Source organism: Octopus sinensis, linkage group LG8, assembly GCF_006345805.1.
Source record: "Octopus sinensis linkage group LG8, ASM634580v1, whole genome shotgun sequence".
Classification (NCBI taxonomy): Eukaryota; Metazoa; Mollusca; class Cephalopoda; order Octopoda; family Octopodidae; genus Octopus; species Octopus sinensis.
The window spans coordinates 36,739,918-36,767,417 of record NC_043004.1 but is presented as its reverse complement, the minus strand read 5'-3'; the positions used below and the strand labels follow the sequence as shown (position 1 = coordinate 36,767,417).

At 35.1% G+C, this 27,500-nt stretch overlaps 1 protein-coding gene across 6 annotated transcripts in view; it reads left to right on the top strand.

Moving 5' to 3' along the window:
• Positions 1-27,500, top strand: part of LOC115214792 (receptor-type tyrosine-protein phosphatase T) — a 426,610-nt gene that overhangs the window by 80,819 nt on the left and 318,291 nt on the right. For all 6 annotated transcript variants that reach the window (XM_036505346.1, XM_036505347.1, XM_036505345.1 and 3 more), the window contains exons 3-4: positions 10,464-10,697; positions 16,753-16,890. In XM_036505346.1, coding sequence (XP_036361239.1) covers positions 10,464-10,697; positions 16,753-16,890 — 372 coding nt within the window. The remainder of the gene's footprint in view (positions 1-10,463; positions 10,698-16,752; positions 16,891-27,500) is intronic.

Genomic DNA, 27,500 nt, shown 5'->3' with positions numbered 1-27,500 from the left:
TGAATACGTCATCATTCGAATTAGGTTAAAAGTCAGCTTTGGTTTGTAGAGTTTTGTTGCCGAGCATCTTCGTCCTTGCTACCATCTGATGAAGCTCCTACGGATTCACGGAGGAGTTAAAGACGGATTGTTAGTTAACCCTCACTCTATGGTATTCCTAACTGAAATGAAAAAAAAGAAAATAATGAAAGATATTTCACGCCTGACCATGTCGTCGTATTATATATCAAAGACTACACGATTAAAAGTGCCGATCCTTTTTCTTTTTTTTTTTAATCGGTAGGACGTGAATTGAGGGTGATTCTGCTGCAATTCCTAGCACACTAAGCAACCTCTTGAATGAGCTTTCATTGGTTCGAAGAATTGCTAAGTTAGTGAATACAAGCAACAATTTTCTCCTTAAACACAAATCACGTAAGCTTTACTTTTTAAGAGAGTCGGAGGTTTTGAGATGAGTAGAAGCAAGTTCCTTTATTTCCCCTCAAACAGCCAGAATGGTTCACAGAGTATTTATATCCTTATGTCTTCGAATCTTCTTTCTCCTCCATCCCTCAACGATGTTTTCAGGCCGGTTGGTCATGCGTATACAGAATACGTATCATTTTAAGGATAGGAATGCATTTTAAACTGTGACAATTTCCTAGATTTTCAGTCTGAGGAACCTTATTCGTGAACTTATTCTTCAATCGTATTTTAGCTGAGTTCAGAGACGGTTTCAAGTTTCTCACCATGACCCACACCGATTACATATGGTCTGACCTTACAACGCTAACCACTTTCCAACTGAAATAATTGTAAAGTAGGTCACTCTTTCCAAATGTAGGTCATTCTTTCCAAATGTAGGTCACATTTTCCAAATGTAGGCTTAAAGTAGTTTAGGCAAAGGAATGTGGGTCTGATTCTCAGAGATCACTCACGTTTTAATGTCTAAGAAGCTATAATTCTTTTCTGCATTGAGAATTATTTTAAAATCCAGAAATATGTTACAACTACTCGTACTCACAAGGAAACACACATACATGTACACATGGGCACACACGCAATTATAACCATACTCTTGTGTATAATATAGACATCTACACAAACATACACTTAAGAGGGACATACATACGCGTATGCATGTATGTCTGTATGCGTATTTATGTGTTTTATGGAGTGTTTAGAATTTTGCAGTTTGGTGTTTTGCAGTTGTTATTGGAATTTTTTCATAAATTAACTTGCGTTGTATCCATCAAACACTGCATTCTCTGTTATCTTGCACTATGTAAGCTTTTGGTATCTTGTTTTTTTTTAATCTTTTAGACAAAATCTCATCCTGTACTTGTGATTTCTTTTAACCTCACTCGTTATTTCGTCATCATCCATACACCATCTCTTATTTGATCATAAACTTCACTTTAGTTGGCCAAGATCAATGATTGCGAATTCTATACGCTACCATGTTTTATTATCTCTGTTTTATAGCCTTTGTTTAGTTTTATTTATTTATTTTCAAAGTTTTCAATGGTTTCCACTTTTGTAATTTCCAGACAGCTTGTTGCTTGGCCGACATTGATTTTCCATTAAATGTTTTCTCTTCAATGATATTCACGCTTCAACGAATGTGTTTCCTTCCTGGAGATAACGTTTCGGGTACTTACTCTGAGTTTTCTTTAGAATGCCTCTTTCATTTGAATATCTACACTGACACACAGCTGTTGTGCACGCCCACGCCACCCTCATGGGTAGAGAAAAAATACGAAATGTACGAAATTTTATATGTATGGGGAATGCTTCTTCTATGTACGACTGTCTATATATCTACATAATATATTTTCAAGCATAGAACATCATAATTATTGATCATATATGAAACATAAAGCAACAAAAAGCAGTTTTCTGTCTTAAAATTAAATATTTGAATTAACTACAACAATATGAGGCATGACTTATCATATTTATTAATATAGGGGTGTGAATGTTTTCAGCAGCGCACGCATATTGCCAGCTTAATAACGCCAAAGTTATTCCCGAAATTCTTCTTTATTTTCAAAATTAACGAAAGCAGTCTATTTCAACAGAATTATGCTAACAAAAGTTCCTTCAATATCGCTGAACTCGACCTTACTCTCAATGACATGTTCCGATGTGGCACGATTCACAAAAAACCGAGAAATCCTTGATTTCATTCCTAAGTTACTAGCATAGTTCTGTGTGTGTGTGTGTATACATATTATGTCTCTGAATTCATCTACGTGTGTGTGTGTATGTAAGTATCTCTCGTATATGTATGTGTACGTGTGTGTGTGAATGAGTTCAAATGAAACTCCATGTTTATACAGAGCACCTTATTCTTTGACTTTCAATAACTGTTTTTCGGTGAATCTCTTCTATTCTTCATATTCTGTATTTACAGATTATTTAAATTTGGGCAGTTTATCCATTTCTTTGGGAGATACACTAATACAGAGATTAGATAACATTTCTCTTTGAAACGCTATTTGGCACTAATACCTCGAAATTTTCCCTTAATCTCCCGATCTGTATGAGTTAGCATCTCTTAGGCTATGGTCATCAGGTCAATACTTTTCACCTTTTCCTGGTGTATATTTACATCACCTCTACGTATTGTCGACATATCTGTCAGTCTTCTTCTTCTTGTTCTTCACCTTCCACTTTTTCATTTTCTTATTTCTTCCTCCTCCTCTTTCTCCCTTTTCTTCTTATGTACGTCTTAGTCAAGGTAGGTTGGCTGAATCTTTAGCGTGTCAGAAAAAAATGCTTAACGGCATTTCTACCGTTTCTTTACGTTCTGAGTTCAAATCTCGCAGAAGTTATTTTGCCTCTCATCCTTTCGGACTTGATAAATTATATAACCAGTCAAGTACGGGGGGTTTTATCATCGACTAATCCTCTCCCTCTAAGATTACTAACCTTCAGTCGAAATTTGGAACGATTCTTATTACTGCGATTTGTATGAAGGCAACGAGCAGTATTGGTTCCGGTTATATTCTCAGTTCAAATTCTGCCAAGATGAACTTCATATTTACACCTTTGAGGCCCGTAAAGTAGATCACGAGTAGAGCAACATGGTCGATGTGATCGAATAATATCATCCTTTCGGAATTACTGGCTTAGTACTAAAATTTGAAATTATTATTATTATTATTATTATTATTATTATTATTATTATTATTATTATTATTATTATTATTATTCAGTAATCTTATGGATGATGACGAAATAACGAGTGAGGTTAAAAGTAACGTGCTTTCTCTGTACTACCGAGCGCAGCTCTATGTGCCTTGAGTATGTGCTGTGGTTTGCTGTGATGCTCTTATGGTTACTGTATTGAAAGTAACCATAGGATGTGTGCAGTACCTAGTAGTGCTATTTTCTGTATGTTATATATACTTGTTAGTCCTGGTGTTTTTGCTACGTATTTGTCTGAATATTTTTTTATCATACCTAATGCGCCCACTATGATAGGAATTGTTTCAGTTTTTAGGCTCCACATTCGAGTTACCTCTTTTTCCACGTTTTTGTATTTTGAAAGTTTCTCCATTTCTTTTAGAGAAACGTTGTTACCTGTTGGTATTGGGATTTTGCTTTGTCTATTTCTATTGCGTTTAGTTTAACCCAGTATTTGCCATGAAGGGACTATTTTTGCCATCGTTTTATCATGGTCCGTTACCGTTTTAGTTTTAGTTTGAATTTCATTTGTTTTATAGCTTTTGTTGTTACTTATTCTTTATAGTTGTTAGGTAGTATGAGTTCTTGCTTGTATTTGTCAGCTTCCTGAAAGACTGAAAACATATTGTTGTTTTGAATGTGTTTTGTGGCTATTTGTATTAGCTTTCCTTGTTTCTGAAGTAGATATTTTTGCAGTCCCTATGGTGATTATTTTATAATAGTTTCCCAGGCCTCTACCACCTTCTATACGTTGTATATATAACCTTTCTATGTCAGATTTTGTGTGGTTCATCCTAGAGTCTGTCATTATTTTTCTTGTTTTCCTGTCTATTTTAGTTCATTTAGTGTCCAGTTAAAGATATTGTAGCTGTAACTTATAACTGGGACGGCTAGAGTATTATTATAGTATTGTTATTATTATTATTATTTAAGGCGGCGACCTAGCAGAATCGTTAGCACGCCGGGCGAAATGCTTAGCGTTACTTCGTTTGGCGCTACGTTCTGAGCTTAAATTCCGCCGAAGTCGACTTAGTCTTTCATCCTTTCAGGGTCGATAAATTAAGTACCAGTTAAGCACAGGGGTCGATCTAATCGACTTAATCCGTTTGTCTGTCATTGTTTGTCCTCTCTGTGTTTAGCCCCTTGTGGGTAGTAAAGAAATAGGTATTCAATTCTGTTTCTTTATATTCTTTCATTTTTTCGGGGTAGATTAAATAAGTACCAGTTACGCACTGGGGTCGATATAATCGACTTAATCCGTTTGTCTGTTCTTGTTTGTCCTCTATGTGTTTATCCCCTTGTGGGTTGTAAAAAAATAGGTATTTCGTCTGCCGTTACGCTCTGAGTTCAAATTTCACCGAGGTCGACTTTACCTTTCATCTTTTCGGGGTCGATTAAATAAGTACCAGTTATGCACTGGGGTCGATATAATCGACTTAATCCGTTTGTCTGTCCTCTCTGTCCTCTCTGTGTTTAGACCCTTGTGGGTAGTAAAGAAATAGGTATTTCGTCTGGCGCTACGTTCTGAGTTTAAATTCTGACGAGGTCCACTTTGCCTTTTATCCTTTCGGGGTCGATAAATTAAGTACCAGTTTAGTACAGGGGTCAATGTGATTGATTATCCCCCTCCCAACCAAATTGAGACCTTGTGCTTATAATAGAAAAGATTATTATCATTCTTCTTCTTCTTCTTCTTCTTCTTCTTCTTCTTTATCATATATTTTGTTAGAGCTCCCAGACTTTTGCATGCGTAGCGGGCTTACTACCTACAGCCTACGGTACCATGCTATCCATTGTTTTCAGCTATTTAATACTTTTCTGATTATTCTGGCCGCAAAACTTTTTTAACAGTTCTACTGGGCACTCTATTCCAATTTTCTTTATATATTCTCCTTTTTTGCCTCCTGATTCTGTTCACAAGGATCCAACAATAATTGGCCCTATCTTCACCTTCCTCATTTTCCATAGCCAGGCTATTTCATACTGTTAAAGTGTTGACTATTCCAAACATTTCTTTTGCCCATGACAGCATTTTTATTTTTGATTTATTTAAAAATCCACATTTTTTTTATTAGTTACTGTTAAAAGATATCATTTTATTTATTTGGGGGAAATGTAAACACTTTTAAAAAATAAAACAACACAGTAGCTTTGAAACTTGAATAACGAAGTCCTTTCATGCTGAAAAGATAAATGTTAAGGCAAGGTATTCAGTGACAAATGAAAGTGACAGCCATCAAACTTGTTGACTACCGATCGACTTTCAATGCGATGCGTGGATCTAGTTTAAATGAGTACATTTAGAACGCCGGCGTTTTTCTTTTAATAGTTTACATGTCTACTTTGTTCGATATTTACATCACTAATTTCAATCATTTGTTTCGGCAAACCACAAAGAGATAAACTAATATTTTCGTATTGACTTGAATAAAAATTCATTAACGTCTTGTTTCAATCTAGACGTCCAGCTACTTATCAGTCAGTGAAACAAGTCCTCAACATAATCCTTACAATCGATAGATAGCTTTGATGTTATCAAATGCACCGACAAGCAGGAGAGAAAGTTAAGACGGAGAGTTTTTCTTTGCAACTTAGCAACCAATTACGAAAACACTTGAGTCTCCACAAACAGAACTTACGCCATTGCAACATTGAGAGGCAGTTGGTCCTTATTTGTACTTAACGTTGAGCATCGATACAAATGTTTGCTTTAGTTGCTGTGCAACACAAGAAATGTCTCTCTGATATTGTGTTAATTAAGTTAGGCGTAACTTGTTACTTGAATAGAAAACTGAATGAGCTTCTCGTAATATGGATTTGATGACAAGTCTTGTACTTAATGACAGTTACATGTTAATGTCTTACGACGAACGCTTCTCAGATGTTTTATCATAACACTACGTAAATGCTTAGCTGACGCTCATCTAATTTTGATGTTGTTCTTAATGCTTCTGAACAGTGGTGGGCAAAGCTAATCAAAAAGTTAACTTCGCTAAACGCTAATCCCCTAACTGAAAAAGTTAGCTTCGCCAAAGCTAAACCGCTGAACAGGTAAAAAAATTAGCGGATGCTAAAGCTAATTGATAACCGCTAAATTCTATTATATGAATTTAGATTTGGTTTGTTTTTTTTTTACTCTAAACTCCCTAAAAACAGACCTAAAGAGCTGGAATTTTCATGTTGTAGCTTTGACATACAGCTTTCTAAAAAGGTATAACATGCCAAGACCAGATGATGACCAAGGTGTACGCAAATAAGTAAACGAACAAATGAAATTAAACATTAGTTTTTCAGTCAATATACACTTTATTTACTATATAAAAAGGATTAAACAAATCAAAGCGGTATAGCAGAGCGTAGACATCATGCCAAGTTGAGATGATGATCAAGGGGTGTACTACTCTGGCTTCTCCATCGCATCGATGTGATGCTGGTTGCCTTTCAAAAGCATCAGCCTCCCAAATTTACCACCTGGCGGAATGGCTCGCTTGATCCTCAAAAGAATTAGTGAAGGTCTGCAGCTTCAGCTGTGTCATTACCCTGCGGACAGCTCCCCTATTCTTCTTCAGCAGGTTGTTGAGGACAACAATAGAGTCATAGATAGAGTTCCATCTGGTTCTGTTGAGGACCACCAGCTTCCTCTTCAACGCACCCAGAATGCTCTCTGCCGCCACCGTGCTGTGGATCTGCAGATTATTTTAGCTTTATCGGTATCCACACTGGCTACCAAGTTGACGGTATCGGCTGCACACTGGCAGGTTTAAGCCCAGGCTGTTGGACTCGTGAAGGATGGCACCAACAATGATGTACTCAACTTCGTCCATATTCCATCCTCGGGATCCACGTCCGGGATCATATCCTCGATGCCCTCCACGTCCGGATTGGCAGCAGCCTCAGGAATGTCTGGCAATTGTTCAACTTCTGTACCAAACCTCATAAATGACTTAACAAAGTTTTTACCGTTGTCCGGTATATTATATATATATATATATATAATATATATATATATATATATATATATATATATATATATAGTTAATCCAAACATGAAAACACAACAACGCGAGGATGCGGAACAAGTATAGTGTTATTGGACGCTCAGGAAAGGAAAGAAAGAAGGAGGATGTAATGTTTCGAACGGAGCTCTTCGTCAGAAACACGAAAAGGAAAGATCCAAGGAAGGGAAGACGGAGGAAAAAAATCGCCAACGATACACACGCGGTCACATTTTGAATGACTGGAAGAGAATGGGTGAAGAAAAAGTTAGGGTGTGAATGTCTGTGTAGGTGTAAATGGTGACGACAAAAGTAGAAAAGTGGAAGTAGAAGATAAAGGTAAAAAGAGGACGAGAAAAAGTGGAAGAGTCACGGACAAATTTTTTGATTTATAATCACGATTACAGCGGCGTACTCCGGATGAATAGTAACAGTAACCGTAGGCGTAAAAATCCAGAAATTGGTTATCCATGTCAGTCAGAAGGCCAGGATACGTGTGAGCGTGCGGTATATAAAGTTATTATATATATAATAACCAAGGTGGGTAGCAGAAATTTAAAACTAACAAGGAAATAATTCACAATCATTAAGAGAGGCAAGGGTGCAGTGAGCACCAGCATTGCTAGAAATAGGAGTCGTAGATTCCTTAGCTACAAAAACACATGGTCTCTTTGTATTGACAGGGGATGAAACCCTCCCCACTGTGAGCGAGATGCATTAGATTAGCATGTTAATTTCGTATCAGAAATTAATACTCATCGGTAATGCTCACTCCATCACAGCTGATAGAGGCCAAGTCATCCTGTCAGTATTATGGAGAATGCCATTGGAATCAGCGACTAATTTTACAAAATGGCAATATGAAAGATTATAAAATAATCAAGGTGGTTAGCAGCAATTTAAATCCAACAAGGAAATAATTTACCGTCACTATATATAAACTGACGCAGAGTATGATCAAGTCCTTTTATCCACATCTGCATGCAAGCTGCAATGGCTTTCGTGAGTACGTGGTTTGTACAATTTTTCGTAGGTGGGAGTGAGGCAGGACATTTGATCGCAGTATATTACAATCATATTTAGTTTATAGAAATCACACAGAATGTAGTTTAACATTTGTTACTAGGCTATTCTAAATTCATGGGAATATTGTTTATGGTCTAATGCCTCGTTATTAAACTTTTCAAAATAGTGACACTACTTTGATGGGTGATGCGTTGGGGGTGAGGAATAACCGAGATGAGGGATGGAATGATAGTCGGAATTTGATAAGTTCAGAACTTAAGGTTCGTTTATTCGTAATTTCATTAAAGACTGCCGTTTTAGCAGTGCAGACTTGATCATGAGTGTAATATATATATATATATATATATATGTATATATGGTGAGTGTCTACTCCATATGCAGAGATTGTTCACCTCCTGTACCTACACCTTAGGACCCATCAAGGCATGTGATCGTCGCATTGACTATAATAGAGAAAGTTGAGCCGAGAATCTGCATGAAATTTTACCAAAAGTTTGGCGATACCTACTCAGAGGCCTACGCAAACGTTTCAAAATGATTTCATCGTTCTCATCACAATCAAGAAGCTCGAGTGTCATTTTGCCTCTATTATTTGATTTCATAATTCGTTAAAATAGTGTTAATCTTAAAGTTGTTAATGTTTGTCTCATCGTCTCCTTTTATAAATACCTCCGTTACTTCCGGTATTGTCACAGGTTTTTCCTTATACTCATTTTAATTAAGGAGTTTCGTTACATGTTTCAATACGTAAGTGATGTACTTTATTTTACAATTACAATTTCTTACAAAATATGTATTGCCTACTTTTTTTTAGAATTACAATTTTTACCCAGGTTTATGTTTTATTTTCTTGTTCTTTAAAGCTTTTATTATCGTTTTCGGAAATTCAGCCTCAAGAATTCATTACACAAATATTCAATTTATTTCTATGATCTTAGTTTAAGTTTATTAATTAGCTTTACAAATTATTTAATTTAGATTCAGTTTTTTCCAAGTTCTACATTTCTTGTTCACCGAAAGACCTTATATTTACTAGGCGAAGGTAGTGCGCTGGCAGAATCGCTCGCACGCCGAGCAAAATACTTTTCGTCCGTTTACACGTTCTGAGTTCAAATTCCGCCGAGGTTGATTTATGACTTTTAACCTTCCGGGGTCGATGAAACAAGGACCAGTTGAGCACTAGGATCCATGTAATCGATTTACCCTCCTTCCCGAAATTGCTGGGCTTGTCAAAATTTGCAACCAGTATTTACCAAAAAAAACAACAGTTGCTGTTTATAATGCTTAGAATTGTTTCTATGATTGCCACAAAGCAGGAAATTCCCAGAAATGACTATTACTTTAGAAATTATTAACCGGTCTCATAACAGAAGATTAAGAGTCTCTATTAGCAGAAGAGCAAAACTAATGAAGAAATAAATCAAGGGAGGATGTCTGCCTGTCTGTCTGTCCATCCGTCCATCTGTCTGTCTATCTATCTCATTGTCTCTCTGTCTATCTTATTGCCTGTCTGTCTGTCTGTTTATCTCATTGTCAATCCCTCAATCAATCTATCTGTCTGTCTGCCCGCCTGCCTGTCTGTATTTGTTTTATATAATTTATCTCATTGTTCTATCTAAATGCCCATTCTCTATTTCTACTTCTCCCCGACACAGATTATCCAGGCTTTACCCGGTAGATCCACCTCTTTTCCTCTTTCACCACCGACTTCAGACTCTGAAATAAACCCTCAGTGTAATAGTCCTTTTGTTAAGCGATGTTTTTTTAAAATCTGGTATTCACCTCCAAAACACGTTTCTTTTCCTCCCTCAGACTTCAGTCTCATTATGCTTACACAGAACATGAATCCTATCACACTGCCCAGCGTCTAAGTTATGGGTATGTTCCTTTGTCATTGAAGGCGGGCAAAATGCTTATCAGTATTTCGTCTGCCGTTATGTTCTGAGTTCAAATTCCGCCGAGGTCGACTTTGCCTTTCATCCTTTCGGGGTCGATAAATTAAGTACCATTTACGCACTGGGGTCGATATAATCGACTTAATCCGTTTGTCTGTCCTTGTTTGTCCTCTCTGTGTTTAGCCCCTTTTGGGTAGTAAAGAAATAGGTATGTTCCTTTGTCATGTGACTAAACATGACTTATGCTGTAAAATATTTAACATTTTCATCATGTTTTCTAATCCTAAATAACATCACACAGCACCATAAATGTCTGTAGTCTATTGGTTTATTAATTTATTCAGTATTATAAGAAATGTTCTACTTTCCTTTTCAGCGAAAAATTGTTACTACAATGGCAAGATCAAACAGTATATGGGGAAAAAATCGGTAACAGCTAATCTTTACACCTGTAAAAAATGGCAAGACCAAGATATCTACAAACCAGAACATTTTCCAGACAAGGTTTACCCTGAAAATTACTGTCGTGTGACTCATGATTCTAAAAAGAATTGGTGCTATACAACCGACCGGAAAATGCGCTGGGACTATTGCAACGTAAAAGATTGCAGTAAGTAATCTATATTTTACTCTGTACAATTTGTTCGTATATGTATGCCTGGTATGTGCATTAGAATATGGTTTTGTTCGTAGTTGAACTCGTAAAGGGAATCGGATAACGGAGAGAAGCTGAGTGGCTTTGACAAATATTAAATGTAGGTGAGGGAAATTGCAAAAAAGTATAATTGCCGAGAGCTGCCGTTAGAGGTTTTGTAATAGCTGGAGTAGCAGGTGTTTTAATCAAAATGATGTAAGAATTTGCCGTAAATTTCTCTAGAAATATCTTTTCACTAAATTTCATAGTTCATATTCAAAAGGAAGAAAAAAGTTAAGAACAAAACACGTTTCATGTTAATTTTAAATAAAGGAAGCTCACGTACGTGTAGAAGACCACAGACACACGTAAGCAATAAAAGTTGTGTTTTCCTGACTGAATGTTATATATAACTGCTAATGAGATAGCATTTAAGTTGAACAAGAGCGAGACAGTTGCAGGATAAAATTAAAATGTGAGTTACTTTTGCAATTGGTTAAATGGAAAAGAAGACGGCTACCAATCACTGAATCACTAAGTGGTTGATTAGAAGTAAATATACACGTAAAGGAAAGAGGTAAATATTTAAATTCTTTGGATGTCAGCAACAACTGAAAAAAATGTCATCGCGCGGTAATATATCTTTGAACAGGATATTGAAACCCTAATATTGTGTTATAAAACTCCATAGAAAGCATAAGCCTGAGATCCTGCAGAATGTGCAGCGATGTAGAAATCATAAGCAATACTAATCTGAAAAGACACAGGTGGAATCCTTAAAAGTAGTGAAAGTTGTTCAGCATGTGTTATATGAGTGTTAAAGATTAGTGGGAAAGGATCACCTATGCCAAACTAATGAGAAAACTAAAATTAATACACTCTGATTCCAGTTTTAGATATCTAATTATAATCAGTGGAGCACTTGATTACAAACTGTCTCGGCACCAATCTCTTACACCTGGTTTTCACAGATCCACAATTTATATAAATCATTAGGTAGTTACGTCATTTATAAGTTATTACAATTAATATGCCAAACATTCTATAAGTAAAAAGAAGGGCAGTAAATAGATACCGACAAATACGTCGAACAGCCGGGATGATAAAAGAAACAGGCGTCGAAATTTTACTGGTAAAACTGAAATATAAGCATATATTAATAACGATGAGCCACACTCGGTAAACTATAGACTTAGCTGTCAACTGGAATTAAACAGTAATAAAAATAAACTAAAAAAAAAATATCTGCAAAAGAAAAGCTCCCATTACAACACAAGAGAAGTTCCTTCTCTTATCACAGGTCATGCTAAACCTTGCGCCTCTCACTTCAATACTTTTCGCTTACAACTGATATAAGACCAAAGCAATAAAAAGTTGAAACCTAACCATTGTACTAAAACTTAAACTCCAGAATCTACTCCCACGTGATGTAGAAAGTAGATTCGTGTATAACACATATTTAACGAGTCTTCCATCAGTAAATATGCGGGCGCGTGCTGTGTGTCTATTTGCACACACGTTCTCTCTCTCTCTCTCTCTCTCTCTCTCTCTCTCACACACACACACACAATATATATATATATATATATATATATATATATATATATATATATATATACCTAAAAGCATTTTTAACTAAGATGTTAGATATCGTGTATAATCAATGATTGCTCAGTGGAAAGCGTTGTAGTTGACCGCTTCAAATTATCAAGCTTCCATATCAATTAGTAATTAGTCATAATCTCTCTGCCTCTCTTTATTTCTTCCATCTCTCTAATCTCTCTATATGTTTATACTTGTGTGCACACATATGTTTGTGTGAGTAAATGTGTGTTTGTGTATTCGTATGTATAATGTTTCTCATAAAACAGACTTGGATAATAAGCACAAACACTGTAGTTTCAGCTTATAGAAAGCTCTCTTAACTTCTATATGCTACTGTTGTGAGATAAAAAGTTTTCGCTGACAGCATTTTTTCATGCATCCCCACCGTTAAACATAGAAAGCAAAACACAAGAACAACACCACCTACTTCCGTAATTTAACTTATTTGTCACCACCTGCAATGTTTTTTTTTCTGACGCACCGAAGGATGTAATCCAAGAGGACATCATCCGGTTTGACAGCTCCAAAACACCGATATTGTTCTTCTTCTCAAATATATTCATTGATTTCACTCACACACCAGACACACACAGAAATGTCAATATATTCTTTCTCCTCTAATTAGTTGATCGTTTTATGCAGAAGTCAATTCATAGAGCGTTACTGGCGAGACGCGCTCCTCGAATCGAATTATAAGAGCTGGTTTCGGATCCGTGTTGGAGCTGTTTTAGTTTATGCACAAGTGTTGTACAAAACGAAAGAATATATCTGGGTTCGGATTCCCACATACATACACTAAGAAAAAGGAAGGAACAGAAAGAGAGAGAGAGAGAGAGAGAGAGAGAGAGAGAGAGAGAGAGACAGACAGACAGATAGACAGACAGACAGAATTTTGTTGAATCTGAATAATCTTTACAAATCGTTCCAACGAGTGAGATTCTACCGATTTTCAACTGGAAGCGAACTTTTCTAACAATATTGAAACACCACAACGGAAATCGCTCGTCAGATGAGGAGTTAAATATCGAATGTTGATGGGTAGATGATGGCCAGCATTATTAAAACAGACGCATTGGTTGGATAGAAAGATTTTCCGACATGGCAAGTTAAAATCCTGTTAAATCAAGCGTTAATTATCGTAATTATGAAATATAATCTATAGCCCTGGCTCTCACCACAAGACTAGTAAACCTCATTTCAGTTTTCAATCAACACAGAAGAGTTTGACTCTCATTCAGCAAAATTTAAAATATATAACTACAGAAATCTTACTAATAGGACCGGGTATATAGACAAAGTAAGATTTTTGTTGGCGATGAAAGAAAAATAAGGAAAGGGGTCGAAAGGGAGAGCGGACGGAAGTGATCTAAAGAGAGATCAAAGGAAAAGGTCTTATAGCAACACATTTACGTAATAATAGAGCCGAGCATAAAATTATAGAAATACAGTAGAAATGATACTGGAGATGAAGTAAAAGATCTAAAATAGAGTAGAGGTCTCTAGTGATGTAGGAAACTGAATAGAGGAAACGGAAGTTGAGAAGGCAGAGGTTGGGGAAACGGAAGTTGAGAAGGCAGAGGTTGAAGTACTGATTAACAGTAAAGAACATGGTGATACGATATAAAGACAAGGCGGCGAGCTGGCAGAAACGTTAGCACACCGGGCGAAATGCTTAGCGGTATTGCGTCTGTCGTTGCGTTCTGAGTTCAAATTCCGCCGAGGTCGACTTTGCCTTTCAGCCTTTCGGGGTCGATAAATTAAGTACCAGTTACGAACTGGGGTCGATGTAATCGACTTAATCCGTTTGTCTGTCCTTGTTTGGTCCCATCTACGTTTAGCACCTTGTGGGCAATAAAGAAACAGATATAAAGACCAGGTGGGAAACACAAGTTAGTCGTTGTTTATTTTACTGTGGGGTACAATAAAAATAAAAATGAGTGTACGGTATACAAGCAACGGAATAAAAAAAAAACAAAACACGACTTTAAATGAAAATTGTCCATAGGAAAACGGCGTGAAATACTAGCTGGCAAAACGGAAGCAATGACTTTTGCAAAATAACTTAGGAACCAGCTTATCAACATGACAAACTAACAACCGTGAACAAGCCAGTAAAGAATGATGTGATTTGCAAACTTGATTACAAATGTTTGATTACAAACTTTTACAGCTTTGTTACACTGGCCATACAGGTGCAACACTATCTATCTATCTATCTATATCTATCTATCTATCTATCTATCTATCTATCTATCTATCTATCTATCTATCTATCTATCTATTTATCTATCTATATCTATCTATCTATCTATCTATCTAAATATATGCGCATATATATATATATATATATATTTATTATATAGAAGGAGCTTCTACAGGACTAGAACTGTTTCATTCAAGAGAAATCTTCAGGAAGCTCATATATATATATATATATATATATATATATACATACATACATATTATATATGTATGTATATATATATGCATTTATACATATATGTATATATATATATATAATGTATGTATATACATACATATGCTGCAAGCCCCATAGTTCTAAGTTTTGTTCTGTTTCTTCCATACATCTTTGGGGGACGGATGTAAAATGTTTGTTTGTATTCTACGTCAAATAAATCTCGTTACTATTTGCTTCGAACATTTTAATGATCACTATTTACATATATTTGCATGCCTGATCAGAAGCAAAAGTATATTTTTATCGCCATTTGCCATAATTTATTGCGACATTGCCACGTGTCTATGTGATGGAACTTACCATAAAAAGGCTTTACTAATATATACGACGAGAACTGTTTTATTGTTTCAGTTTTGTTTTACAATTTCCTTTTTATCTGCGTCGTCTGTCCTCACTTTGTATTCTCCGCTCTCCATGCATCAATACATCGGCTGCTTAATGATATTTTATTGAAGATTATACTCTTGTTCAACGTAGTTTCTCATAAAACCTTTGTCCTGGATACGAATTCGTTTTTCTTTGATACATTAACCCTTTTCATTTGAATAATGTTTTGTCCTAAAAATACATTGTTCAGATGTATTTTTCAGAATCTATTATTCTGATTTAATTCAGCAATTGAGGAAAATCATATTCAATTTTTTTTAAAAAACTTAAACTCCACTCACACACTCTCATACACACACAACACTCATACAAACTCTCACACAATACACATTCAAACATTCACATAACACACTCACACGTTGGCTGAATATTTGAATTCATTTTGTTTCATCGCTCTTTCCGGTGAGGCGATCGTTTGTTTTATTGTCAATTCTCTCTAAATAATTGAGGAAGTGTGATTTCCAATTCTAGCTAATAAATAATCTCTATCATATATCGATTAATCACTTCCGTTATTTTGCTAACATACTGAAAATTACTAGAACATCTATATTTTACTAGCACCTACCAGAACATCTATATTTTGGTATATCATGTGTATAAAGTTATGGAACGATAATACACCTTATAGAAATGTTCTCTAAATGATTTATATAGATTTATAATACTATAGCATCCACGGGTATTTCCTTTTGGTGTGTTGTCTCTTGTTCTTCAAAATATTTAAGCAAAGCAACAGAAGTAAACAAAAGTTTCTTAGTATGATTTCCTGTTTTCCATTTATCATTTAAACCATATTCGTCTTCACACTCTCCAATGATTTACAAAGTTGTTAGTTATTAATACTTTTGAATGAAGTAGTTATCGTGGGAGTAGTTACTTGGATTCGACCAGGGTTTAAAGCCACCTCCCGATCACTGCTAACTGGGACGTTAAAACTTGCTTTTCATCGACAGCCATCAATACACTTCAACATTAAGTTATCGTCACGTGTATGTTGGAAATTTTCCTTTGTGATCATATCGATGATATCCATTAAAAATGGATATCAACCAAATGATCATACATAAATGGAGTGTTATCTGAGGTAACAAACTGTCCTAAATGAGACATTAAATTATATAGACATATTTCATACTATTTTAAAATCAACATATTTTGCAAATTCACATTCCAAATTTTCATTTACATTCCCATATTTGCTTCGTGCATCCAATAAACCAGTAGCTTAGATGACTCCTAATATGTTTTTAATAGCTGTATTTTATGTCTTAAATCACCGCTATATCAAAACAATGTTTTACATTGCATTCTGCTTTTGTGTTACCAGATTTATTAAAATTTTTGACAAAGTTTGTGCATGCTGAAAATTGAGAAATATCCTATTTTTTTCTTTTGTTAAACTGGCTGAATTTTACTTGTTCTGCTTGTTCAATAATGAACATCATCCAAATTTAAATTGGATGAAACAGAAACGGTGAAATATATATATATTTATATCAACATAGAAAGCATTTAAACATTGGCATACTGTCATTACTTTCTTATTTTCTTATACAGAATGTATTCCTGGTCGGTTTGGAAATAATTGTGAAAAAGAATGTCATTGTAAAGATCCTGACGAAGTGTGTAACAGCATCCTTGGTCATTGCACCAGTGGTTGTGCCTTGGGATGGACTAATTCTGATTGCCAGAAAGGTAAGCTGCCGGAATATTTCTACCTATCTCATTTCAAATGTCTCACTTGCCGAAAAGTAGTTTATGAAATATTTAGTATTTCAAATTTGTGGGGGTTGTAAAATAAGTATTTCCGTTAACATTTGCGGAGCGATTGTCATGCACTTTTCATTGCACTAAACAATGGAATTAAATTACAAATATCGTATTTTTCAAGTTTCAACGAAAAAACAAACAAACAAATCAATTACGTTTAAACTTTAAAAAAATATTCAAATAATGCAATAGAAGTTTCTAAATGAAGCAAAATGCAATGGAATTTTGTGAAAAGTATAGCTTATTCAACCGGTAACATTATTCCTTATAATGATATTGGTAGCATCTAAAAGCTAATGGATTCTTCTGTATTCATCTTTGGTGAATGTATCTTGGGCCAAGAGGAACTGATGTGCCCAACGTTCATCGGGTGTTTCGACCCTCCTATTAGTAAGTCAGCAGAGGTGGCCAAATCTCTGTTCATTATATCCTCGCTTCTTGCTTAACTTCTCTCAATAGCTCCATAACCAGCACGTTCTTTCTGCTGCTTCTCTCATCCTGCGTGCTCTTACATTTCACCATTTTCCTTATAATGATATTGGTAGCATCTAAAAGCTAATGGATTCTTCTGTATTCATCTTTGGTGAATGTATCTTGGGCCAAGAGAAACTGATGTGCCCAACGTTCATCGGGTGTTTCGACCCTCCTATTAGTAAGTCAGCAGAGGTGGCCAAATCTCTGTTCATTATATCCTCGCTTCTTGCTTAACTTCTCTCAATAGCTCCATAACCAGCACGTTCTTTCTGCTGCTTCTCTCATCCTGCGTGCTCTTACATTTCACCATTTTCCTCTCCAATGGCTGTAACCATCCTCTATAACGGTTGGGCAGAGCATTTTCTACAGCTAACCACAACTGTGAATAACCATGACTAACAATCCTTCAACCCTGCTATCCTGCCGAAGGCTCTGCTTCTCGACTCTCTTCCATTCAAAGGCTTGATCATACACTTCTCACGGCACTGTAAGCTCGATCATGATTATTTTTTTCACCTTTTCAGACCACAAAACAACGTCTGGTCTCACTGTTGTCAGATGACATAGGGGAAACTGCAATCTTACCGCATGTCTACTGTCACCTTCTATGAATAAACCCCCCATGTAGCATACTACTTATTCTTTATTCTGTCCTCGCTGGCTTTTTCCCTTCCATCACCAATTTGAGTATCACTCGTGCGCATACGTTACAAGTGACTTATCATGACGCCATTTGTATCTCCTTTGGATGAGTGCTGTTTTGCATCCTGACAAGATGTGTGACCTTTCTAAACAAAGTCTTCACTACTTCTTCAATTTCATATTACGTCAGTGCAGGTTTGTTGGTGTTGGGAGTGTGTCTTACACCTCCAGCATCAGGAAGATGATGCACAAACAATTCTAGTTCTGTTCATATGGTTTTCCTGTTAGGCGATTCTATTAAGGCCAGGCTCCTTGGGGAAATTCTTTTTCCTCCTCTGCGTGCCGTACTTCAGCTTGGGTCATGGCGTACCTTTCTCTGGTATCTACCTTCTTCGATTGTTGAAAATGGGAAGAACCGAGACCTGCCGTTCTGTGCTTGTGGCATAATGGAAGGCATTGGTGACCCTACGGCATTTAACGAGTTTAAAGACGAGACGTAAATGTTCTTCACTAAATAGTGCAAGTAAATTTATTCACTAATTCTGCTATTGACTGAAGTCTACAACGATCCAGAATGTATTTTTTACTCATCATCGGCATATTTGCAACATGTGAGTAAAACATACATTTTTTCATTGTACAGCCTGAAAGAAGCCTAGAAAAACCTGTACTAAATATACAGAATCCTCATACTTGGCCCTCGTAACTCTTCATTAACAGTACTGCTATACACTGCACATCCAAAACACCATATTAAGAATTCTTCTTGTGCGGATGTCCTACGTACCTCAGTCTTCGTGTATACAATGATTTATTGAGAAAATGACAGCCGTTGTTACGAACCAACCAGGCAACTACTGCTAAAAGTGACTCTTCTTTTTGATTGTGTTTCTCTTTTTCGTGGTTTCTTCTTTTTCATCTTTTCTTTTTCTAAATCTTTCTTCTCATCCTCCATCTTACATATTCGCTTCTTTTGTGAAATCCCCATCCATCCAATACCATCGCCAACCATCTGTTACATTTAGTTATTTTCAATTATTCAATTATTAGAATATAAAATCTGATGAACCTCGTTTTCATGAAAAGTTACCAGAACAGATTACTTGCTTTGATAAAGAGGAAACCGAAATTTGAAGTAACCAATACTGATACCGCCATTCTCCAACTATTCTTTGAATACATTACTTGCAAAATTCGAACTCGTACACACATACCCGTTTAATAATTTGACAGGAGTTCATGCTTGCTTAGAATTGTCTTCATATGAGATTGGTTACGAAAACAAACGGTTAAGAAATGCAAACTAAATACAAGATGGCGTAAGGACGCATGCTTTCGCTTTGTTAATCAAAATATTGGAAAGATTGAGAGACACCTTAATCAAACTGATAAAACAAACAAGATTGAACAACGATACCAATGAGTTCTACCCTGTAAATAAAATCTAGGAAGCAATTTATGCATTGAAATATGATTTTGAATTTGTATGATCATAGAAATGTACATTCGAGACTAATATTAGATATTTAATGTAAGAAATATGCACTAACAATAACTTAAGATAATGGCAAATGATCCAGCGGGAAGATTTGGTCTCATACTTAAAACTAGGACACCGTATTAAACACACATTAACCATATCCAACGCTTAAGTATGACAAGCTACCTTAGTAGGACTGCTGAAATATTCTTAATGGCTTTACATCTATAGCCATGCGCCAACTGTTAGCTGCAGAATTTGGTAAAACATCCACCGCTATAGCCAAAATGTCCATATAGTATAATAATAAATGCTACGAAATCACTGTTATTTTATGACAACTTGTTCTACTTTAATTAGAACGTAGGCTAGTTATCTGACATGCCAATGGCTAACTATGATGGCACTGTCTTCTCAGATCTCGTTCATCATTTTTTTACTGCAGACACTGAGACACAGAATAAACAATAATATTGGACTGTACTGAGACGGCAGACAAACCGTATCCCAGAATATGAACAGACACTTGCAAAGACATTCATTAGTACATTCAGACAGTTTGATGTAAAAAAAAAAAATCCTGATAAATACCAACTTGAAAATAATTGACTTTATCGTCGTGACTTTGATACTTCTATGTACGCTATGAAAGTCATCTGCGCAATCATATTACTACGCCGAAAGTCCAAATTATGCCGAATGTCTCAGTCAAATAAATCGACCATACTATATTGTGAGAAAAGATCGGAATCCGGTGGTGTTTAAACTTTCATTAGATATGGAAAAAAAAACCCATTGTCGTGGTAGTGGCAGCACGGGGAGAGCATCAAATATGCATGTTCATTCGGCAATATGCACGACAATTGAACGTACGCCGGAGGAATGATAGGTTTTTAAAAGTTTTGATGGTGATTTATAACGTCTGTAACGGTTGAAAATAGTTTTGAAATTTTGATTGAAGCTGCGTAACTTTAAATTAACTGAAATTATGTGTGTACAAGTGTACATGCATACATACATACATAACTATCTACATACATACATACATACATACATATACGTCCATGCACACACAAACAAACACACCACACACACACACACACACACACACACTCATGATAGCAGCAGCTCCGAGCAATGTCACCAATGATTGTTCTCTTAATTATGACTATGGCTTCATAGTCTTGCTAGGAACCTGCACTCTTTCGCTGAAATATAGTAATGATGGTCACCTCTTGCAGCAATAGTTCAGAGAGCTTGTTACTCACGCTGATGCGTGAAGAGGCCTTTTAAAGTGAGTAAAGTTCTCGCATAGGGTCAATCCCACTCTGTAAGCAATTTTTGTCAAGACAGAAGTAGTCAACATCAGTTTTTCTTCCAGAGAGAACTATCTGAACAAAAATTAACGGCCTCTCACTCACAGCTGTTGGATGGCCGTTCTATTTATTGAGTTCTTCCGCCCTTTTTACTGATTTTGAGTGTTTAAAACGAAAACCATTTTGGTTACGACATACATATGTACGTACATACGTACAATAATACGTACGTACCTACATACATACATACACACACACACATTCATACACACATTCATATGTTTGTATATCCTGCTATGCACAATAGAGTGCATGTAGTTTTAGGGCAGAGTATTCATTCTACATTTAACTCATATCTCCAAATATAAATTCAATGTTCGCTTCGAAGGATAGGCTAAATGTAAACCCCGAGCCACATTATTTGATAAGTTAGAGTTTGATAGCTATGTGATAGCTATGCATAGGTTTCAATGAGTAGCTCATTTCCTCAGTACATTGGCAAATGAATACAAGTTCTGGACTTCGAGAAATAGTATGAATCGCGTACTACAACCGAAAAGTTCAATATATTACCGATACACCGAAGAAATACCGACTCTTGGAAACACCTGTACCTAAAGGCACAATAATATCAAAAATATTTTCTGATTTTCTCATTTCACAGATACACACACGAGCACAAGCACACACACACAATTTCACAGCTTCACACATACATACCCATATGTACAAATATACATGCCATATATATGCATATCCAATACGCACACATACAAACATATGGTGAACTTGAGATGAAAATTACGCAGGCTTTTAACTTTCCACTATAAAATTTTGCTTATTTATGCGATTCAATCTCTTATCGATGGCGATTTATATGGGCGATAATGAACCCAGCCAATAACGTCAATCACATTATTATTTCGAAAATGTATATTGATTTATTATATTTGAAACGCTTAATTGTTAAACTTGGAACTATGATATTAGAGTTGGAGCTGATCAGATATATTTGGCCGGTTTAGCGAAATTTCTGGTTACACGCGTGAAATTATATTCTCAGATATAATTAGTATTTTTTATTGATCAAACGTATTTGCTCATCTCTTTTTACTCCAGAATATTTTAAGAATTATATGTATATATATATACATTTACCCAAATGCGCCACTAAATGAATCCTTCTTAAATTTACATCTTGAAAGGTACATTCAACTTAACTCAAACTATATCATTTCAAGCACAGAGCGAAATTCTTATAGGAACGGCGTGACCATTTTATTTATTGGGAATCCTTGGCCACATTTTAAAGAGGATCTCTTTCCTAACCCCAATTTTACCTTTACTAAGAAAGTTCAGATCGCACAACGCACATACGCATACACACACACACAAAGACACACACATACAGACACATTCGTCTCTCCGGTTCTCTCTATCACTTCCTCATTATCTCAATCTCTTTCTCTCACATATCGAAATCAATATGGCTTAGATTTAAAATTATGGTTTATGTCCTTCTGAAATGTCCCTGCTATACCAACTGCAACAACTTGAAACACTCTGTCTATATTTCTTTCACTTCATATAGTTGATAAGATATATTTTAGATTTATATTATTTTCGTTTCCCACAAGAGGCAACGTCAAAATCAAAAACTGAATGATTGTCAACATGTTTCGATGTTGACACCTTCCAATAATGTGAACTATTCCTAATCGAATCTTATTCATTGATTGAACGGTACAACTTGACAGTATTTACATTTGTATGGCCATCCTTAATTCACAGTATTATTAAAATGTGTCCATGGAAATGAATGAAACTGTCTTTATCTCCCTTGATAGTTCAAGAGATGTGTATCTGTATCCAGTACCATAGTGGTATAAATTTCCTCATCAATGGATTGATGAATACATCCTTGTATCAGCGAAGTAAAACTGTTTCACCCATTTTCAATGACAAACTGAATCCAATAGAATTACCATATTTAAACAACTAATAATGAAACATTCTAAGTGTAGTGAATACTTTTATCAGATACATTTCTGCAAACTCGTCATTGTGAACTAATTCTATAGTTGTATTGGATTCGAATTCCTATAATTTTGTTTTCAACTCCTGTTTTATCATCTTAGAAAATTAGCTTACAAATGAAATTAAATTTTATAGTTAGATATTGTGAGTGGTATTCCTTGTTGTAACACTGGTATTCAATTTTATCCTCTGACAATTATTTATTGGTTTCTCTCGAATATTAAGTTTTTGAATATTATCTTCAAAAATTAAATATTGTGAAACTTTTCTGAAATCTTCCGCCATTTCACATCCGAAAACATTTCCCATGCATCAGTCTTTATGCATCTGTTGAAGGAACCTTACTTTGGTCTTCCGAGACAATAATCAAAATTAAATGTGTATAAACATAACATAAAACTAGAAAATTCAACATGTGCACTGTCCTGTATACAATAGACCACGGCGTATAAATTTATGGATTAGTTCTCAGGTATCTAGAGATAGAGCATATTAAACTAGTTTGGAGCATTCTATTACGAAGGTTATACTTGAATAAGATGAAATAGTAGAGTTATCCCGCAAAGCGGGTTTACTTGAATGTGATAGCAATAACTGAGTCATCCATTAGAATGGCTGTATCCACAGAACTGTATAGGTTCTGCTCATACAAATATATTAATGACATAATATCCATTCATATTAACTGCGATATTCAGATTAAATTTAAAAAAAGTTAGTCATTTTACTCACTTATTCTGTTAATATAACAATAAAAAGCCTCGGAACAAAGAATTCCTGTAATAGCAGTTCATTTTTAAAAAGAAAATATCCTTAAATGTACTTTCTGTACAGGTTGTAGTAATGCTACACTATTTAGAGAATGTAGAGAAAAAAGAATGAAAATACTAAAATATCAAGTAGGTAATATTGGGGTAGGTATTGTGGGAGGAAATGGTTTATCGCTGGAATTATTAAAATGATGATTGCAAAAAGACTAAAAAACGTTGAAGTCTTACGAAGCCAATATTTTTGTCCATTATTTTTACTTTTATCGTAATTAACAAAATCGAGAAAGAAATAGCGACTGATGTTTTCGAAAACGAAGCAAAGACAATTGAGTTTTTCTTTGCTTCATGATTCATACCATTTCATTTTTTGTTTTTATTTAGGTTTGCTCAAATAAAAATATCTGAGCAAGAAAAGAATGATAGCAAACCAATAAAATTGATATGAAAAATAGTGCACCAAATCAGCTAATGATATATAAAAATCTTGAAAGGTCATAAATCTTTGTAATTGCCCAGTGAACTAATTAGCTTTTAAAAAAAATACTTTATTAGATTTGCTGATAACGTTTAGTAAATATTTAATGTTTACTATGCTTGATTAACAACAATGCCCATAAAAAATACTGACTGGCTTATAGTGACATTAAAACACTTCTCTGTATTCACAAAAAGCCACGAAAAGAAATATGTTTGTCATAATTTAGAGTATAGTGAGTTGACTAAGCACAGCATTTTAAAGGAAAGCCGTTTTAGTCGATTTACTGAATTCAGTTGATTAATGGAACTTATTAATTGTAGAACAGTGGAGGCTAAAGCAGGCACGAGTAAAATATGAAGCATGGACATAGAAACTCTTGCATTCAACAGCTTGAAGCGTAGAAATTTATCGTAATCTAAGGTTTTGTTTTTGGTCTTAAATAAACGTATCAGTCGTCAAAGGACTAGACTTCGATCTATCTAAAGGAGTATTTCCAGATAACCCAAGAGTGTAGAATTATATGCTCTGTCTTCAACAAAATACCGAAATGTAGCGGTAAAGAACTACTCAGCATTTAAACATAATTTCTTTCGTCCCTGACGATTAGTTATCTTTACCTCATACTTTAAGCTGGCTTACATTGCCACAGATCATAATGTTAGAGCGCACAGATATAGTGAGAGGAATGTGTATCAAATATATTACTAGTATTATTTATTCTCCTCCGGAGTAACAGTCGGCTTGGTTTTTAGAGAGAATGTGAAGAGAAATAACAAAACATTTTATTCTGTTCTCTACCATAATGACCATGTAACACCAACTTTTACTTTTGCAATACGCACAATAGTTTCGTAACTATCTTACTGATGTTAATTATAAGAACTATTGTATGTAACCAGTGTTATATATAAAACTGATACAACTAGTATTTTATATATATATATATTACTATTGCTGTTATATCTAGTTAAAACTATTGTATATATCTATTATATATAAAACTTGATATTATGTATATAAAACTATTTGTTTCACCTTATTTTCAGTTTTATAAAATATCCTTTAAAATGATGATTCATGAGATAATTGGTGATACAATTTTAAGTCGTTGTACGGGCTGATGCATAAAATAATCAAGATATGAATGAATTGCCCATATTTTCTGTACATAGATTTACCAAAAATGTGAGTTGTTAGATTTGATAGAAATGGTAGAAATCCAAAACTGAAAGTATATGCGTCGGTAAATATTTTCTGAAAACTAATCTAGTTTGTTTCACGTGATATTATAGTAACAATACTGTCACATTTGTTTTGCAACTTAGACGTTGTTCTTTTTTTATCAGATGAAAGAATCAATTTAAAGGTATGAATCAGGAAAATATATCTTCTACTTACCGTTGACAAGCGAATAACTGACATCATTCTTTTCAAAGTGAATGCTAATTACAATTATTCCTTATTAATGTGACTTGATAATTATAAGGCGTAGGTGTTATACCACACGGGTAAATTATCTTTACGAAATTCAACCCTTGATTCTCCTCTTCGACAATTGCATAAGATCTGTCGATTTTGGTTATTCTTATCGTAACTGTAAGAATACTTCGAAGTATCTTCGAGTATAAATGAAATGAATTGAAGAAAATTGTAATTAGGAGTAGAAGACGGGGCAATACTTGTAAAGGTATCGATTTTCCTATTGGACAGATATGATCCAATCAATCGTTTATTCATCTGGACGAGATATTTATCTCTAAATCCTGGACGCTGAATTGAAAGGAACTAACAGCGTAACAAGATTCCGATTCATCGTGTATTACTTCATTCATAGCCAACAGTGGCTTTAATGTAATTCCTCATTTAGTCAAACATCATTTCCTCCTTAATTGCTACAAAATATATTAGATATGTGTTTTCCTTGCATTACATTTCAAAATGGCGTTATAATCCGTTTTCCTGCTTTTCTTAATTCCTTTATATGCAATGGGATGTAGTTATATAATAACTATAATTTTTTTATCTCTCATAGACCGATATCGGTAATACTTTATCTCTTATTGATTATAATTCACTATACTATGAGTAACCGTTCAAACACACTAGCTAATATTTTACAGTCTTCTGTCGTTCGTTAAATTAATGACTTCTCCAATGAAAAAAGACTGAGTTTAGTTAAAGTGGTTAACAACGTTCGCCCTCATATTCATGCAGTATCAAAGTATCAAATCTTTTTCTAAAAACCGCAATTAAAATAACTGAACAGCTGGTACAGAATTAACGGATGCTATTTCTTGGAATGTAAACGTAATCACTAATTAACACCTTGTATATATTCACATCAATGCATAACATTCTAAACGCTTTTTCGATCAATCTAACATGATATTAGAATCTTAAAAGTTCCAGTTTAAGAATAATCAAATATAAACATCCATTTTGAATTTTTGTGTTGGTAAATACTACACACACACGCACACACATACACACACACACACACACACACACACACACACACACACACACATACACATCCACATCCACAAGTTCGAAAGAGGCAGCAAAAGCCGCAACACATTATTAAAAGATATGCATATGGTAGGTCAGTTCTATACTCAGCTATTTCCGGAGTAGGTAGACAATCTTCTTAACGCCAAAAAGGCTACAATTATTTGAGCTGGCAGAATCGTTAGCACGCTAAGTTAAATGCTTAGCGATGTTTCATCAGTCTACGTCCTCAGTTCAAATTCCACCGAGGTCCACTCTACCTTTTATTATTTCGGGGTCGATAAATTAAGTACCAGTGAAACAATGGGGTTGATGTAATCGACTAGTCCCCTCCCCTAAAATTTCAGGTCTTGCTTCTTTAGTAGAATGGATTATTTTTGTTATTCCTGATATACATTCTACGTGAGGTGCGGCCCCGATGAACGTCTCTCCGTCTCCATCTCATCATAGTCTTACTTCGTAGTCCCCTACCCTCTCCCTTCCATCTCCTTCTACTATGCTCTCGTATGTTAACCCTACTATTTTTATTTACATAATGCTATACATAAAACTCTTCGTCTTTGTGTTGTATTTTTGCCGAGTAATGCCGATGAATGCAACTGGCGGCATTTGTTCACATAAATAATTTTTATGCTCACGTAATTGAAGTCTTTTACGTTTCGAGCCTACGCCCTTCAACAGTAAGTAATGAGGAAATAAACAAGGACAGAATGAAAAAAGCGTGTCGAGTTCAGTAGTCCATATATATATCGAATTCTCCGCTATTATATAGTAAGCTTTGAAAAGATTCCCTTAAATGGATCGCTATAATAGTTATGGCATATCTTGGC